This window comes from Bos taurus, chromosome 9, assembly GCF_002263795.3.
Source record: "Bos taurus isolate L1 Dominette 01449 registration number 42190680 breed Hereford chromosome 9, ARS-UCD2.0, whole genome shotgun sequence".
Lineage (NCBI taxonomy): Eukaryota > Metazoa > Chordata > Mammalia > Artiodactyla > Bovidae > Bos > Bos taurus.
In genome coordinates this window covers 33,740,720-33,757,615 of record NC_037336.1, presented here as the reverse complement: position 1 = coordinate 33,757,615, position 16,896 = coordinate 33,740,720, and the positions used below count along the sequence as shown (strand labels likewise).

Genomic DNA, 16,896 nt, shown 5'->3' with positions numbered 1-16,896 from the left:
ATAAAAGAATGAGTGCTGAGTGCTAAGTTGCTTCCATTATGTCTGATTCTTTGTGACCCTATGGACTGTAGCATCCCAGGTTCCCTGTCCATGGGATTCTCTAAGCAAGACTACTAACTAGAGTGGGTTGCTATGTTCTTCTCCAGGGCATCTTCCCAACCCAGGGACTGAACCCATGTCTCTTAGTCTCCTGCATTGACAGGGGGATTTTTTTTTACCACTAGCACCACCTGGAAGATCAATCAGCTTTAAACCAATGCTTACTATGTATTGCTTCGGACAGTGGCTACAATGATGTTTGTATTAATTCATTTTTAATTGGAGTATAATTGATTTACAATGCTGTGTTAGTGAAGTTATTTGAACTGTGGCATCTATAGAGCAAAGAGCAAGCTTTGCAAAAGATCGTGAAATTGCAGTTTATTTTCACTGTAATAGTTTCTCTTGTTCTCAGGCATCTCTTGCTTTATTTAACCCAATACAAAGTCATTTTCTTTTGGTATCTTAGTTCTAAAACCTAATAAAAGAAAAATAGTTATAATTATTTCAGACTTATGTTCACTAATCCTAATATGCTTGGCTGAATGTCATCTAAATATGTCCATTTGTTATGGTTTTTAGGTATTTACCTTATTATTTTCTATTACTATAGCTGATTTTGGTAATGTCTTTATCTATGATTTAAATAGTTTTCTTCTTTTAGCTTCTAATTAGAGACAAATGAACTCAAAATTTTGGAGTTTGCTTAAGTTTCATATTTCCTTCATTTTTCTCTTTGTCCCAATATACCATAGAGGTGCTTTTCCCTTATCTACCAGAGGGTTATTTTCTTACTGTAAAAATGGAGCTTATTCTCTTTAGGTTAATAGACTGATTTTGTTTTTCTTCCAAAACTGAAGGCTTGAACGCTTATTCCAAGTCTGCTACACTCATAACATATCTTCACTACCTTGATCAAATAGAACAGCTCTTTCTGAAGCATTTCTTATTATAATTATGTATTTTTTTCATATTTAGAAACACTTTCTTTTTCATCTCAAATGGCCCAGCGTCATTAGAGGCATCTTCTCTACCATCATACTGCCCTTGAAACCTAATGGGTGAGAAGCCATCTCTGGGACTCACATTTACAGAGGGCTCTGTTTCTGCCCTCTTTCAGCTGGTCTCCTCAGGAGACAAGGAATTCACAGCCCACATGGATGTGCCCACCTGGAGACCACATGCCCCTTCCAGCCCACATTTTAAGTCCATGGGGCCCAAGAACTCCAAACGGCCTCAGGCCTGCCTCCTGGGCCTATGTAGGCCTCTTCCTTCATCCATCCTCAAGAGACGTAGACCTCCTGGGCTGCTCGGGGGCACCTGTTCAGGTGTGTGTGAGGGTGGAACTTGGATGTGGAGGTTGGAGTGGTCTCGAGCAGCCCCTCACAGTGAACAGAGGAGCAGAGGCTGGGGGAGAAGTGAGGTGGGGATGGCTCTTCTCACACCACCATGTTTCCTCATGGAACTTCAGGAGGCCAGGCATTCTACATTCAGACCTACCTGCCAGATCATTATGGCGGTATGCTGTCACGACAGGACAGGGACATTTTGTTTCACAGTGTGTTCACTCGATTTATCTATTTTAAGTAATTAGGTATAAGGCCTGTGGGCCTCCATTTGTACTCTTGTCCTGAGACTTGAAAACATTTAAGGTTAGAGTTGCTCTGCCAAGTCCCATCTTTATTATTGAGGTCAGCAAAGGGGCCTTGAAGCATAGATCCTCCATTGTCTTCTCCACTTCAAACTCAGATGGCAATGCTAAGAAATGAATTTTTTAAATATGATTACACTGAAGTCTACTGGAAGCCCCCTTATCCTTTTATTTCATTCCTTCCCTAATTTTAGATGAATGCAAATTGAAATGGTAGATAACCAAATATTTGATGGTGCTATATGGTAGGCAGAGAAGGGAAGGGAAAGTGAAGGCAGAAATGAGCAGACTTTGGCCACCCTCACTAAATACCCGCTGTCCGACTGGTGTTTGTGGCCCGTGTGTAGCATTTGTACTTGAGTGTAAAGTAAGTCAGGATTCTGCAGTTGAGGAGAATGGGGTACAACTTGAGATTCCATGGGATGCTACATTTGCCTGTGTCTCCAGTTCCATGGAGAAGGCAATGGCACCCCAGTCCAGTACTCTTGCCTGGAAAATCCCATGGATGGAGGAGCCTGGTGCACTGCAGTCCATGGGGTCGCTAAGAGTCAGACACGACTGAGCGACTTCACTTTTACTTTTCACTTTCATGCATTGGAGAAGGAAATGGCAACCCACTCCAGTGTTCTTGCCTGGAGAATCCCAGGGATGGTGGAACCTGTTGGGCTGCCGTCTATGGGGTCGCACAGAGTCGGACACGACTGAAGCGACTTAGCAGCAGCAGCAGCCGGTTCCATAGAGACACTGATAACAAACTGTTCACACTGTTAATTCCATGTTTCATATTTCCACTGATTCATCACATAGTTGTTTTCTCCCCACTGTTGCACAAAAACTTGAAGTGAAAATGACAGTGAATTGGGCTTTTCACTCCTCCTGAGGAAAATAACTTTTAAAGGGTCATATGCTTTTGTACATATTCTTATACATGACATCATTGTCTTCCCCACACATAAAGTCATATTCTTCTCCATTCAATAAATGTACTACGAAGAGGACCCACTGTTTTCTTTTCAGTTGACCACATTCAAATTGAACCAAGCAATTTGTAGATCGTTACACTGGATATACTTAGAGCCAGTGTCTACATTTACAAATTTAAGTGCCTACAGTTAAATGCCTGCAATTACATTTTTTTTTCTTTTTATGCCTTTTGAAACCTAATTTTTTAGAGGTTTGAGGGGATTGGCAGTAGATGATTTTCCTTCTTTTTCAAGCTTAGAGCCAGAAATAGGACCATAAGTTGGGTTCAGTTCAGTTCAGTTCAGTTCAGTCACTCAGTCATGTCCGACTCTTTGCAACCCTATGAATCACAGCACGCCAGGCCCCATCACCAACTCCCGGAGTTCACTCAAACTCATGTCCATTGAGTCAGCGATGCCATCCAGCCATCTCATCCTCTGTCGTCCCCTTCTCCTTCTGCCCCCAATCCCTCCCAGCATCAGGGTCCTTTCCAATGAGTCAACTCTTCGCATGAGGTGGCCAAAAGTACTGGAGTTTCAGCTCTCAGCATCAGTCCTTTCAGTGAACACCCAGGACTGATCTCCTTTAGGATGGACTGGTTGGATCTCCTTGCAGTCCAAGGGACTCTCAAGAGTCCTCTCCAACACCACAGTTCAAAAGCATCAATTCTTCAGCACTCAACTTTCTTCACAGTCCAACTCTCACATCCATACATGACCACTGGAAAAACCATAGCCTTGACTAGACAGATCTTTGTTGGCAAAGTAATGTCTCTGCTTTTCAATATGCTATCTAGGTTGGAAATAACTTTCCTTCCAAGGAGTAAGCGTCTTATAATAATCATGGCTGCAATCACCATCTGCAGTGATTTTGGAGCCCCCCAAAATAAAGTCTGACACTGTTTCCACTGTTTCCCCATCTATTTCTCATGAAGTGATGGGGCCAGATGCCATGATCTTCATTTTCTGAATATTGAGCTTTAAGCCAACTTTTTCACTCTCCTCTTTCACTTTCATCAAGAGGCTTTTTAGTTCCTCTTCACTTTCTGCCATAAGGGTAGTGTCATCTACGTATCTGAGGTTATTGATATTTCTCCCGGCAGTCTTGATTCCAGCTTGTGCTTCTTCCAGCCCAGCATTTCTCATGATGTACTCTGCATAGAAGTTAAATAAGCAGGGTGATGTACTCCTCTTTCTATTTAGAACCAGTCTGTTGTTCCATGTCCAGTTCTAACAGTTGCTTCCTGATAGTTACTGTTAAAGAAGGATTAAACACATTAAGATGTTACTTGAAAAAAGTCGGGAGAGGAAGATGATGATCAAGCGACTGCAGTTCTTATCTGTGATTCACTTCAATTCTACTTTAGTTTTCCACTTCAAAAAACTATATTAACACAGAGCTGGTTCTTGTTCTAGGTATCATTATTATGGGATTGGCATCAAAGAGAGTAGTGCATATTACCACTCCGTTTATTCTGGAAAAGGCCTGACAAGGTAGAGTCCTGCTATCTTCAAGACAAGTTCTCTGAATGTCTTTAAATAATATATATTGAATAAAATGACTTGCTAACTTTGCTTATTGAAATGTTTTCCTTTAAGCATCAGACCTTAATTTTAACTTTGTACGGACACTTACAATGACTGGGCAATTTATATAATTTGCAGTCATTAATGAGAAATTACTGGTGAGCCAGGTGTCCCAGAGAGATGTAAAAGAGAAACCAGGGAAGCAGAATTACTTTTAAATTAATATTTGCTTCTAAGGCTAAATTGATTTTCAAGCTAGATTCAATAAAATAAAGGCAGAAAATGTATTTTTTTCTATGTGATAACCTGCTTTAAAGATGCTTTGGCCAGTATCTTATGAGAATGAAAAGCTTATTCATCTCTAGTCACATATGCTCTGATATACCAGCTTACTTTAGTATGATAAAGCTTCTGACCCCAGCTACTGAGTCTCTGTGAAGGAAAAAATACAAACGAATATAAAGAACATGTTGCTCTAATCTGCCATCAACTCTCAGGAGGATGTTATTGACAAGTAAGGTGGCATTGAATGAAACCAGTGATAATATGCAATTATTATTTTTTAAAAATTAGAACTCTAAACGATTAGATCTGCATCTGAAATTTCTTTATGGTATGATTTACCAAGAACTGCTCTTAACTCTTAAAAGAATGATTTATTTTTAAAAGTAAGATATCTTGTGGAAAAGCAAATAACTTTAGTCACCTAAGTCATACTAAGATGAAACTCAGATACTATAGAGAACATTATGGCAGCTTATTAACCACTGCTTGCTGTGAAGTGAAAATACAGGCTAGAACACACAATGCTTCGTATTATGTGCCTTCCTTGTCTCAATTCTTACCTGACTGCTCAGTATCCTTTATTCTGCTTTCCCTTAGAGGCTTGGGTCCCTTTGAAAATCAAACACATTTCTCTAGATTTATTTCACTAGTCGTGGTGTAGTTACTACTTTTGTAGGTCCTCTGCATTTCCTTGATAGCTATAACTGTATATGTATTTTTAATTACTGAAAAATGTTCTTATTTTTAAGGTTTTCTGGAAGCAAGCTGAAGAATGAGGTAAGAATTATTTTCATTTATATTATATATCGCTATAACATGTATTACAAGCTTAACAATAGGGTTATTCATCCTTATTAGCAAATATAGAAATAAATGTTATTTATTAAGAGTCCCTTGAATGGCTGAGCACTTCAGACAGAGTTAAATTAGATTTGGGGCAATTAACGATTCTTTACATGGACCTACTGAACCTCCAATTAACCTAGCAGGGGGAATTTTTCAATTATTCTCACCTAGTATTAGATACTAGAAAGAGTATTTTTTAAAAGACCACCATTGATCCAAAAAATTTTTATTTAAATTTTAAAAAGCCTAAAGCTGAGGATATGGAAAAAACTGGTGTTTGGAGTATATATACCTATTTAGACAAAACCTTTAATAGTTGTCAAGAACCCAAATGTTACGCTGTGATGTTTTACCGTGTATGTGTGTGATGTTGCTTCTCTCTTCTGCACTGGGGGTGATGGCAGGGTGTGGCAGAGGTGGGAGGTAAGGAGAAAGGGCCCACCACACACACAGCACACACTTTCTCACCCAACACACACTTTCTCTGTAGACTCCCCTCCCCCTTCTCACTCCCAACCAAAGAACAGGTCAACAAACTGACTTTATCTAAATGACTTAAACTACCATTAGAGACTGCATGGCTAATTAGGCACATGATCATGTCTTCATTATCCTCAAGTTAACTAATCATTAAAGGAGGTGCCACAGAACCCTGGGCCCATGACAGTGTGTTGTGTGGTCCATCTGGACCTGAGGTAAATTGTAACTCCATTAGTTTGGTGAAATGATGCAAACATATTAAGAAATAATATAAAAACCCCCAATCTTCTGAAATGGCCAATTTCTTCCCACAAGTGCTTTTAATACAGTTAATGGCTAATTACATAATAAAATCCTCCAGATTGCTTTTTTATCAATGAAATAATAGCTCTTTATTAGATAAACAGTTGTGAAAGTGCAAAAATATTGACTTAGAAATACACTTCAGTTGACTGAAGTTTATGTCAATAGGGAGTTTAAATCATTTCTCTCAGGTGTTCCTTCTACTGTTTTGAAGAGCTGGTGGTACCATCAGTCCATTAGCTGGTACAGCATGCAGGTGGCAAGCCTCGCTTTATCAAGTAAAAGAAAAATTTTTCTCATGTCTACTTCTTCCTCCTTAGAAGAGCACAATAAAAACTCGGGTATAGATTTTGTTAATAAAGTAAAAATAAATTTTCAATTAGCCTATACAGCCTATTTTTCTAAAGCTACCTGAAGCAATAATAGAGTATAATTATTGTGATTATTATATAAATGAGCACAGTTAAGGGCTGTCTAAAAGCTCGAAAATATTCTTTTTGTTGTTCAGTCACTAAGTCATGTCTGACTTTTTGTGACCCCATGGACTGCAGCGTGCCAGACTTCCCTGTCCCTCACTATCTCCTGGTTGCTCAAACTTATGTTTATTGAGTCAGTGATGTCATCCAACCATCTCATCCTCTGTTGCCCCCTTCTCCTCTTGCCCTCAATCTTTCCCAGCATCAGGGTCTTTTCCAATGAGTCTAAATACTTTAAAAAAATTATGATAAGATATGTGTTTAACAAAGTTGAAATTTTTTAAAATTGTTTTGTATTTGGAGTGACCAACCATCAGTTTGCTTAGGATGTGAGACTTTCAGTGCAAATCTTCATATCCTTCAGGTCATTTAAGCATTAAGAATGGTGAGGTAGGGAAAATAGGTAATAATATTGCCAATTTACAGCTAAGGAAACTGAGATGTATTTGTTTTCTTACAAATTCAAAATAAAATTCTATTTTTTAAACCCATGGTTGAAATGTTAATTAATAGATATGTGGTATTATAGGTATGTGGGAACAAAATTGTGAATGGATAAGTTTGATCCTATATAGTGTAGCAGAAAAATGTACCTTGAGCAAGTAATCATAACTAATCATAAAGAGTGTCTTGAGGGTTAACCTAGTATAAGTGATTAAGGACATTTCCTACAGGAAGTAACATTTAAAGATAGAACTGAGATAAGTAGGATTTTAGAGGAGGAGAAGAGTGGTCCAGACAGATGGAACATAGATTAGGATTTCTCAGCCTTAGTACCACTGACATTTTAGGCCAGATAATTCTGTGTAGTGGGAGATGTCCTGTGCATTTGTAGGATATTTCAACATCACAGAGTCTCTGGTTTCTATCCATCAGATCCAATAGCTCTCCCTCCACCTCACTGTGAAAACCAAAAATGTCTCTGATGTTGTCAAATATTAAAAACCAGCAAACAGGAAGGCAAACAAAAGGAGCATCATGCTATAGATACATGGATAGTCTGGATAAGAAAATATCCAAATAAGGATAAAAGCCCAAAGGATGGAGAGAAATGACTGATTTTAGCCAGGAAGTACTGGAAGAGAAACTAGTAGAAAGAATAGAAAGATGAAGGGCTCAGTTTGGAACTTGCTATATTTTATGTTGTGTCCGACTCTTTGTGACCTCATGGACTGTGGCCTGCCAGGTTCCTCTGTCCATAGAATTCTCCAGGCAAGAATACTGAAGTGGGTAGCCATTCCCTTCTCCAGGGGATCTTCCCGACCCAGGGAATGAACCCAAATCTCTTGCATTGCAAGCAGATTCTTTACTGTCTGAGCCACCAGGGAAGCCACCAAGGAAAAGACCCTGATCCTGAGAAAGATTGAGGTGAGAGGAGGAGAGGGTGACAGAGGATGAGATTGTTGTATAGCATCACCAACTCAACAAACATGAGTTTGAGCCAACTCTGAGAGATAGTGAAGAACAGGGAAGTCTGATTTGCTGCAGTCTGTGGGGTTGCAAAGAGCTGGACATGACATAGTGGCTGAACAACAACACATATTTGATGTGTTTATAAAATATCCAGTGTATACTTGAAGTGAGCAGTTGGATATATATGACTGGATGAGAGGATTTAGGTATTTAGTTTGGTGGTGACTGAAGTCATGGTAAAGGGTAAACATATAAAGGGAGAAAATAAATGAGAAGAAAAAAACATTATGAGAAAAGAGTTGTGAAAAGTGGGAAAGAAGAACAAGAGAGGAGAATCCAGAGAGGGAAGAGAAAGGAGAACATAGTGACACAGAAGCCAGGAGAAAAGAGTGCTTCCAAGGGAAGGGAATGCTTGCTGCTATCAAATGGAGCTAAAGGGCCATCAAGACACGGATTGGAAAAGGTCTATGGAATGAGTTAAGTACAGACAATAACTTCAGGGAGAGCATTTTCAGTGCTAGGGTTTGAATTGATTTGTGAGAGAGCTAGGGTTTGACTGATTTGTGAAATGAGTGGGCAGTGGAATTGAATGTAGAAAACTTAGGATAGGGGTGGGCTTGACCATTAGTTCAGAAGGAAGATTGAACTGTGGTTCTGATGTTGATAAAACATAGTCAGTAAAGAGTAGAGACTGAAGATGTGAAAGAGAATTGAGAGTACAGGGTCACTGAAGAGATGGGCAAGGAAGAGCTTTGGAGTGGAGGAAGTGGCCCTAGAGAGAAGGACATTTATTTCATTAAAACTGAAAAGAGGAATGGCTTAGTTCAGATGAAGTAGGTTTGTAGATTTTGTGGCAGGAAATTGAGATAGTTTGGTGGGTTTCGTTTCCTCTCTGAGGTACCAGCAGTCAGGTCATTTTCTGTGAGTGAAATCTTGGTAGGGGGTCGTAGAAGTCTGAAGAACTTTGAAGTCCCAGCTCTTCTCAGTCAGGATTTCCAGACAGAATGTAGTCTCAATGCCCCAAGGCATCCATTGTATGTAGGGAATGAGTACTCTTATGCATCTGGAATTGTACTAGCCAAGTGCTTTCCTTGGGAGAACTGAGAAAATGGTCATTCAAATTGTTTTCTACAGAACTTTTCTCACAGATTCCCGGTTGAGAGAGGTGGGAACAGTTTCTGGGGAAGACAGGAAAGGTAGAACATTGTAAAATGTAAATTTCAGGAAACAGCAGAAATGCAAAATATTTGGGAGTAATCAAAAGAAAAGCCATCCCTGGTGGCTCACATGGTAAAAAATCTGCCTGCAAAGCAGGAGACCCAGGTTCAATCCCTGGGTTGGGAAGATCCTCTGAAAAGGGGAATGGCTACCCTGTGTCAATTCTTCCTTAAATTTAGACATTTAATACTCTATTTAAAAATTTGAGAGGGAGGTGGGAGGGGGATTCAGGATGGGGAACACATGTACAGCCATGGCGGATTCATGTTGATGCATATATGGCAAAACCAATACAATATTGTAAAGTAATTAGCCTCCAATTTAAAAAAATTTTATATTAAAAAAATTTGAATGAGCAGTTATTTTTGGAAATTAACTTGATCTAAAAGGATATATGGGGTTTCCCAGGTTGCTCAGTGGTAAAGAATCCACCTGCCAATGCAGGAGACGCAAGGACACGCGTTCAGTCTCTGGATGGGGAAGATTCCTGGCAGTAGGAAATGGCAAGTCACTGTAGTGTTCTTGCCTGGAAAATTCCATGGGCAAAGGAGCCTGGCAGGCTACAGTCCCTGCGGTCACAATGAGTATAACACGACTCAGTGACTGAGCATGCACGCCTGCACAAAGGGTGTATAGGAAGTAATAGTTGAGGGAAGTATAAAGAAGAATACTCAAAGGAGCCATGTCTGGCAGATATCAAAATTATGACACTATTATACTAACTCAAATGTAGGTAGAACAAATCTACAGCAGAGATTAGATACCTGAAAAAAGGCCCAAGTGTATGTAATAATTTAGTGTGTAAGAAAGGACACATTATACCCAATGAAGGAAGAAGTATTTTTCAATGAATTGTCATAATTCCTTTATGGAAGAAGAGAGAGTACCAAATAAATAAGTAAAATTCTTCAGGGCTTAATGTTAGAAAAATGGTCTATTTTGGAAAAAAAAATTCTAAAGTTTATATCTGTATGAAGTTCATATAAGTTATTAAATAAAAAATAATAATTAGAAGGAAATATATCTACCTCCTTTCTGAAGGGAGAATAACTTTTTAAGCATGAAAACAATTTAAGAAATTTCAAAGGGAAAAAAATGAAAACATGAAAAATTCTTTAAATCAAAGTATCATATACAAAATCTGAAGTCAAAAAAAGACAATGGGAAGATATTAGTCCATTGTCACATGCAAATATGACAATAGGATAACATCTCTACTACGTGAAGAAATACTAGCAATTTATTTAAAAAATAGGAGGACCTCAATAACAGTTTTTTAAAAAGACATGAATAGACAAAACACACGAGGAAGAAAAGGCCAATAAATGCATGAAAATGAACTACCAAATACATTTAAATTAGATTTTAAATAATGAAATTGTCAAATATAAAAATTATTATTAAGCTGGTAAAAGTATGGTGAGATAAGCTCTTTCATATCCTGCTGGTGAAGACAGAACAAATTTTCTGGAAGATCATTGCAAGATCCATGTTCAAATCTTAGACATGTTCATACTCTTTCTCCCACTAATTTCACCTTTGTATGAATCTCACATAAAGAAAAAATAGAAAATGCAAACAAAATATTATGTACAAAATTGTTATTGACTATGGTGTGAAACATATCAATCTAAATGACCAATAATAAAAAATGGTCACATAATTTGTAAGACGTTTACAGGACTGAATATCATATCATTTATTAAAGACTTTTAATGACATGGAGAAGTGTTAGGAAGTAAAACAGGATGCAAAAACAAATATGGCTTCAAATATGTAAAATGTATAACATAAATCTGGGTATATATCATATATAAGTGATAGAGGATTAATAGCTACAAATACTATGCTATGCAGTATGGCAGCCACTAGCCACAAATGACTATTAATTACCTAAAACATTCAGTTTCTTTGTCACATTATTTACATTTCAAGTGCTGGCTAGTGAATATTGTGTTTGAACAGTGCAGATAATAGAACATTTTCATCATCCCAGAAAGTTCTATCAGACGGCACTTAGAGTGTGTTCAACTCAATAATAAAAATTGTCTGAGCCACCAGAGAAGCCCGATAAAAAGACCACCCAATAGAAATACAGTAAAGTGTGTGAACAGGCAAGTCACCAAGGTGAAAAAGAATGACACACACAGTGTCGGTGCTCACGGTGCCTGTTCTGATAGACCAGGCTCTATAATGCGTGCGTGCGTGCTAAGTCGCTTCAGTCGTGTCTGACTCTGTGTGACCCCATGGACAGTAGCCCGCCAGGCTCCTCTGTCCATGGGATTCTCCAGGCAAGAATACTGGAGTGGGTTGCCATGCCCTTCCTCAGGGGATCTTCCTGACCCAAGGATCGAACCCGTGTCTCCTGCAGCTCCCGCATTGCAAGCAGAGTCTTTACCACTGAGCCACTGGGGAAGCCCTTTATAATGTGTAGTCAATAAATATTTTGAATACCACCCTGCCAATAAATATATCTATTTTTAAAATGAAAATGAACATTAAAACCTTAATGAGTAATCATTTTACTATTACTGAACTAGCAGCAATTAAAACTATTAAAATATAGCCTTGTTAAGAATGGGAGCTAAGAAGCTTTTCTAAATGGTAGAAGGGGCAATACCTAATAAAACAGAAAGTTCACACACATTACGACTGCCTTCCTAGAGAAACCTTCACACTGTGCACAAGAAGGCATGTGTGTGGACGTTCACTGCAGTATTGTTTATAATTTCAGAATACCAAAAAATAAAAATTCCATTATGATATAGTAGGAAAACAAAATTTTATATATTTAAGAAAATACTACACTGCTTTGGAAATGAGTGAACTATAGCCTTAAGAATCAAATTAGGTTCATCTTGAATACGTAAAGTGTGCAAAAAAGCTCATTGCATGTAGAAAAATACATACTATATGGTACCAGTTTTAAAGCAATAGTATATGTTATTTAAAAGCATTTACATAAGAGGTAAATTTTTAAAGGTTTGTATAGTAATGATATAAACCAAATCCAGAACATTAATTATTCCTTATGAGGGGGATGGGAATGAAATTAGAGAGGGCAAAGGAGGCCACGATAGTATTTCAAATGTCTGATGTCTCAAGACGGTAAGTATGAGTATTTATTACTTTTTATATATACCTTCTTTTAAGTTTTAAATGGCTCATAATTTAAAAGTGAACAAAATCAATGGCAACAAAAGCAAAACAAAACATGGAGAGAAAATTAAGAGTCATTATCAACCAGCAGTATGAATTTTGATTGTTTAAAATGTTTTATTCATAAATATAGTGGTTCACATTTCAAAAATATCTTAGAGAAAGTCTCAGAACCCTTTAATTGCCAGGAATAAACAAACAAATGAAACCTAGTTTTAATACTTTGTCCTGGTCGAAGAAAACTTTTCCTGTGAATCTTCCAGTGTGGGTCCAATTTTGTTTTCAAAATTGGCTCTGGTAATGAAGTTGCCATTATTTCCTAGGGAATAGTCCCTTGATTTCATACATTTCAACCAGGAAGTTTCCCTGATAGCCTTCTCCTTAATATCAACCATTCACGACCAGTTTAACAACTTTGTACCAAGATAAATAGCAAATCCTCCCTCCTTGGTATATGCTTTTCAAATATTTGTAGACTGTTATCATGCTCTCTTTTAGTCATCACTTAACCAAACTGTGCAGCTTAAATCCTTTAATCTTTCCTCATAAATCAGACCCTCTTGCTTCTAATCATATTGTTTCTTTTCTGTAGGTTCCTTCTTGTTTTCTTTTGGAAAAAAGATTCCTAATCGTTCAAGAGTAGTGAAGTCATCAGTTGAGAGAAAAAGAAAAGAAAAAGAAACAGACCTCTATAGCTGGTCTAAGATTTGGCACCTCATTTAGTGCAATTAAAATAGAAAGCCTACTAGTGGAATTAAAATGAACATCTAATTTTTCCCAGTTTATCAATCTCTCCTTTCTTTTTGTGTTATAGGTTCTAGACAGAATATTATCATTTGATTTATACCAGCTTTGTACACACTTGTTAACATATCCAGACAAATTTAATTTTTGACTTTTTTTCTTTAGGCGCTCTTCCCCCTGTTGATGTTTCATATGTGTTGCTGGCTTCTATCACAAAACTATTATTTATCAACATGAGAATTTTAAATAATAGTCAAAAGACATATACTCTGTTCCTTAATATGTGTTTCCATAGCACTCCAACATTTTTATTGGGAAATGTATTATTGTAACACATGCACACACACGGAGTTTTTAAAATAAGCCTAAGATAAAAACTCATAACCTACCTCATTGTTTAAAAGAGAAAAGTCCTCTTTGTGCCCTCACCATAATCACTTCCTGTCCCTACCAAACATTACTGCTCACAGAATTTGGTGCTAATTACTCCTTTGTCATTCATTAAAGTTTATCACTTATGAGTGTATACCATCAATATTAAACAATGTAGTGATGATTGTACTTAGTACCACTGAACTGTATCTTTTAAAATGATTAAAATAGTTAATATTATATATTGTTTATCATTGTCCAATTTACCACCAATGCATTATTTATTATTGTTCCTACATAAAAATGGATTCACTTTTTCTATGACTTTCTGGTTTCATTCAACATTGAGTGAGTGAAGTCGCTCAGTCGTGTCCGACTCTCTGCAACCCCGTGGACTGTAGCCCACCAGGCTCCTCCGTCCATGGGATTCTCCAGGCAAGAATACTGGAGTGGGTTGCCATTTCCTTCTCCAGGGGATCTTCCCAACCCAGGGATCGAACCCAAGTCTCCCGCATTGCAGGCAGACACTTTAACCTCTGAGCCACCAAGGAAGCCCATTCAACATTAGGTTTTGTAATTCATCAATGTTAATATATGTAGGCATTCTCCACAAACAAAACCAACAATCAGTTGTGACCTATGAGTGTGTGCGTGCATGTTCAGTCATCTGACCCTTTGCAACCCCGTGGATTGTAGCCCGCTAGGCTCTTCTGTCCATGGGATTTCCTAGGCAAGAATATTGAAGTGGGTTGCCATTTCCTCCACCAGGGCATCGTCTCAACCCAGGGATCCAACCTGCGTCTCCTACACCTCCTAACAGTGCTAAAGGCAGATTCTTTAACACTGAGCCATCTGGGAAGCCTTTGCTAAGGCTCTGGTTCCACCATGACTATGTATTCTTTCTCTCTATGTGTGGGTTTCTTGTAGGTACATTAGAATTGCAGTATTATATGTTACTTATTTGTCACTTTTTCTGATTTTCGGGAAACTACCAGAGGGTGCTTTGTGGCTCAGTCATGTCTGACTCTTTGCAACCGTTTGGACTATATAGCCCACCAGGCTCCTCTGTTCATGGGATTTTCCAGGCAGGAATACTGGAGTAGGTTGCTATTTCCTTCTCCAACCTTTGAAGGGTGCTTTCCAAAGGATTCAAAATAAAACAAGTACCTGAATTTGGCAGAGGGAGGGAGGTTGAGATGGGAAAATCCTGAGTACTAGTTTGGGAGTCTGAAGAGTTAGGCTTCAATCACAATTTTACCACTAATTATTTCTGAGGTATAATAAATTAAAACTTCTTACCATCTCATTTATTTAATCCATAAATGATTTGGTAATTCATAGATGAATTTGGCAATTTCTGACCCTTTCATAGTAAAGTAATTTCAGTAGCCTAAAAGTAGCTCTTTAAAACATGTCATTAACAAATGTAAACTTGTGAACTAAAATTTCTAAAAGTTGTGAAAACTGAAAAAGTATTTAAAACTAAAATCCGAAGTAAAAGAAAAAGGCCCCAACTGTGAAACTATGTATGATTTGGCAACAGTAATTCTGCTGAAATATTAGTTTATCCAGGTATTTGATCTAATAAACAGTTTACTCAAACCTCCTGACTTGTTATGGTTTGAAAGATAAAGAAGAATGAAATTTTGTAGGTTTCTATATTGTTAGAATTGTATATTGTAGAATTCTCTGTCATTATCAAATAGTTGATAATGATTTATTTCTTTTCATTTTTTAAATTATAGGGTGGCTTCACTCGTAAATATTCACTTAGCTCAAAAACTGGAACACTTCTTCCAGAATTCCCCAGCGCTCAACACCTTGTGTACCAAGGATGCCTTTCTAAGGACAAGGTATCAATTAAAGATACTTCTCTATTGATTTTCTGATATGTTGGTTCCATATCTCAATTTGCTGGGAATCTCATGGCACTCGTGGGAAACAGAAATCTGCATAATCAAACATAATTGACTGATTTATAGGAGGGACAAATGTTTACTAACATTGATTCAGGACTTTCCAATTAATTATTTACCATCTCCCTGATAGTATATTATCAGAAGGTGGTAAAATAAACCTCAAAAGACTAAAGTTTATTTTTTATTTAAAACTCAGTATCAAGGAAGAAAATCCTAGAATGTGCCTATCATATGCAATTTCTTTCATTTTAAGTGTGGTATTTTCTACTAGCACCATTTCATTTCAGTAATTGGTCATCAACCACTTCTCTAGGACAGAATTTTTTCCTATCATTGAGGGGGTGATACCTTACTCGAAGATTCCAAAGATTCTTCTCAATTATGAAACTTTGTGCTCTGTGGCAAAATTTTTTGAAAGTTAAAGAAGAAACAGTTTCCTGAAATTCAGTTTATAAAATAAATTGCATTGCTTATGTAGTAAAGTCTAAAGCTAAATGCTCCCCTATTTCTAAACTTCTAGAGGCATTTGCTGGGTATCTGCTGGCTGACTAATAGCAGGATCCACTATTATATCAGAGCATAAAGATTTCTACATTCTTTTCAACTAAAGTTCATTTTCTATTAGCATTTGAGAAAATATCTTTCAGAGTATATTTAAGTCAGTTCATATTTTTAAGGTGCAAAGACAGATGAATATGATTAACAATGTCCAGCTGTGTTTAGTAATGGGCATTTGTAGAAACTGGAAATAAAAATGACATGCTGTTAAAAAGGTCTATTCATAGATAAGTAGAGATGCACAGTAACTTCATTGTAATTCATAATACTGACAGACTTATTTCCCAGTTAGGAACAGGCAAAATATTGAAGGTAGTTCCCAGATCCAGGCAAGCCTCCTGAAGTATGTCCACTTCCTACTATGCTCCTCTCCCATCACATTTCTCAAGGTCATCACATCATCTTTTAACCTTATGGAAATAATATGATATTATCACTTCAGATTGGAGACACTTCCAGTAAATGTTAACATGTGACAATTTGTGGGGGAACTTGTGGAAATCTGCGGGACCTTGGGGAACACAGTTCTTTGGGGGAGGGTATTATTGGCTCACCTTTGTGGAGAGGATGGCTCACATGCAAACATATCAAGAAGATGTTTACTATGTAAATATACCAGGTGAGGAGGGTAGACGGAGAGAGTAACAAAGAAAAAAAGAAGTGAGGAACATGTTCCAGTAGTTTATTTCAGCCTTCTCTAACCTCCAAGGAATTCCTTATCTGTCAACTTGAAAAACTGGTCTGTAGATCATTTCTCACTCAGTATTCAAGATGCTTAAATAAGCTCTGGTTTCTAAATTCATTCCCAGTGGCCCCCATCATGAGCCCCATACTTCCCTTTGTCCTTTGAGGACAGCTGGGCCCTGCCTTTTACCTACCTAGACAGTAGCCAAGTTCCCCAGGCAACATGTCAGTTCATAGAAAGAGGGGTGTGGCTGAAGCGG

The 16,896-nt window shown here is 37.7% G+C and overlaps 1 protein-coding gene across 3 annotated transcripts in view; it reads left to right on the top strand.

Moving 5' to 3' along the window:
- RFX6 (regulatory factor X6) overlaps positions 1-16,896 on the top strand; it is a 123,340-nt gene that overhangs the window by 85,041 nt on the left and 21,403 nt on the right. For all 3 annotated transcript variants that reach the window (XM_059890147.1, XM_059890146.1, XM_003586463.6), the window contains exons 5-7: positions 4,069-4,146; positions 5,214-5,241; positions 15,221-15,328. In XM_059890147.1, the coding sequence (XP_059746130.1) occupies positions 4,069-4,146; positions 5,214-5,241; positions 15,221-15,328 (214 nt within the window). The remainder of the gene's footprint in view (positions 1-4,068; positions 4,147-5,213; positions 5,242-15,220; positions 15,329-16,896) is intronic.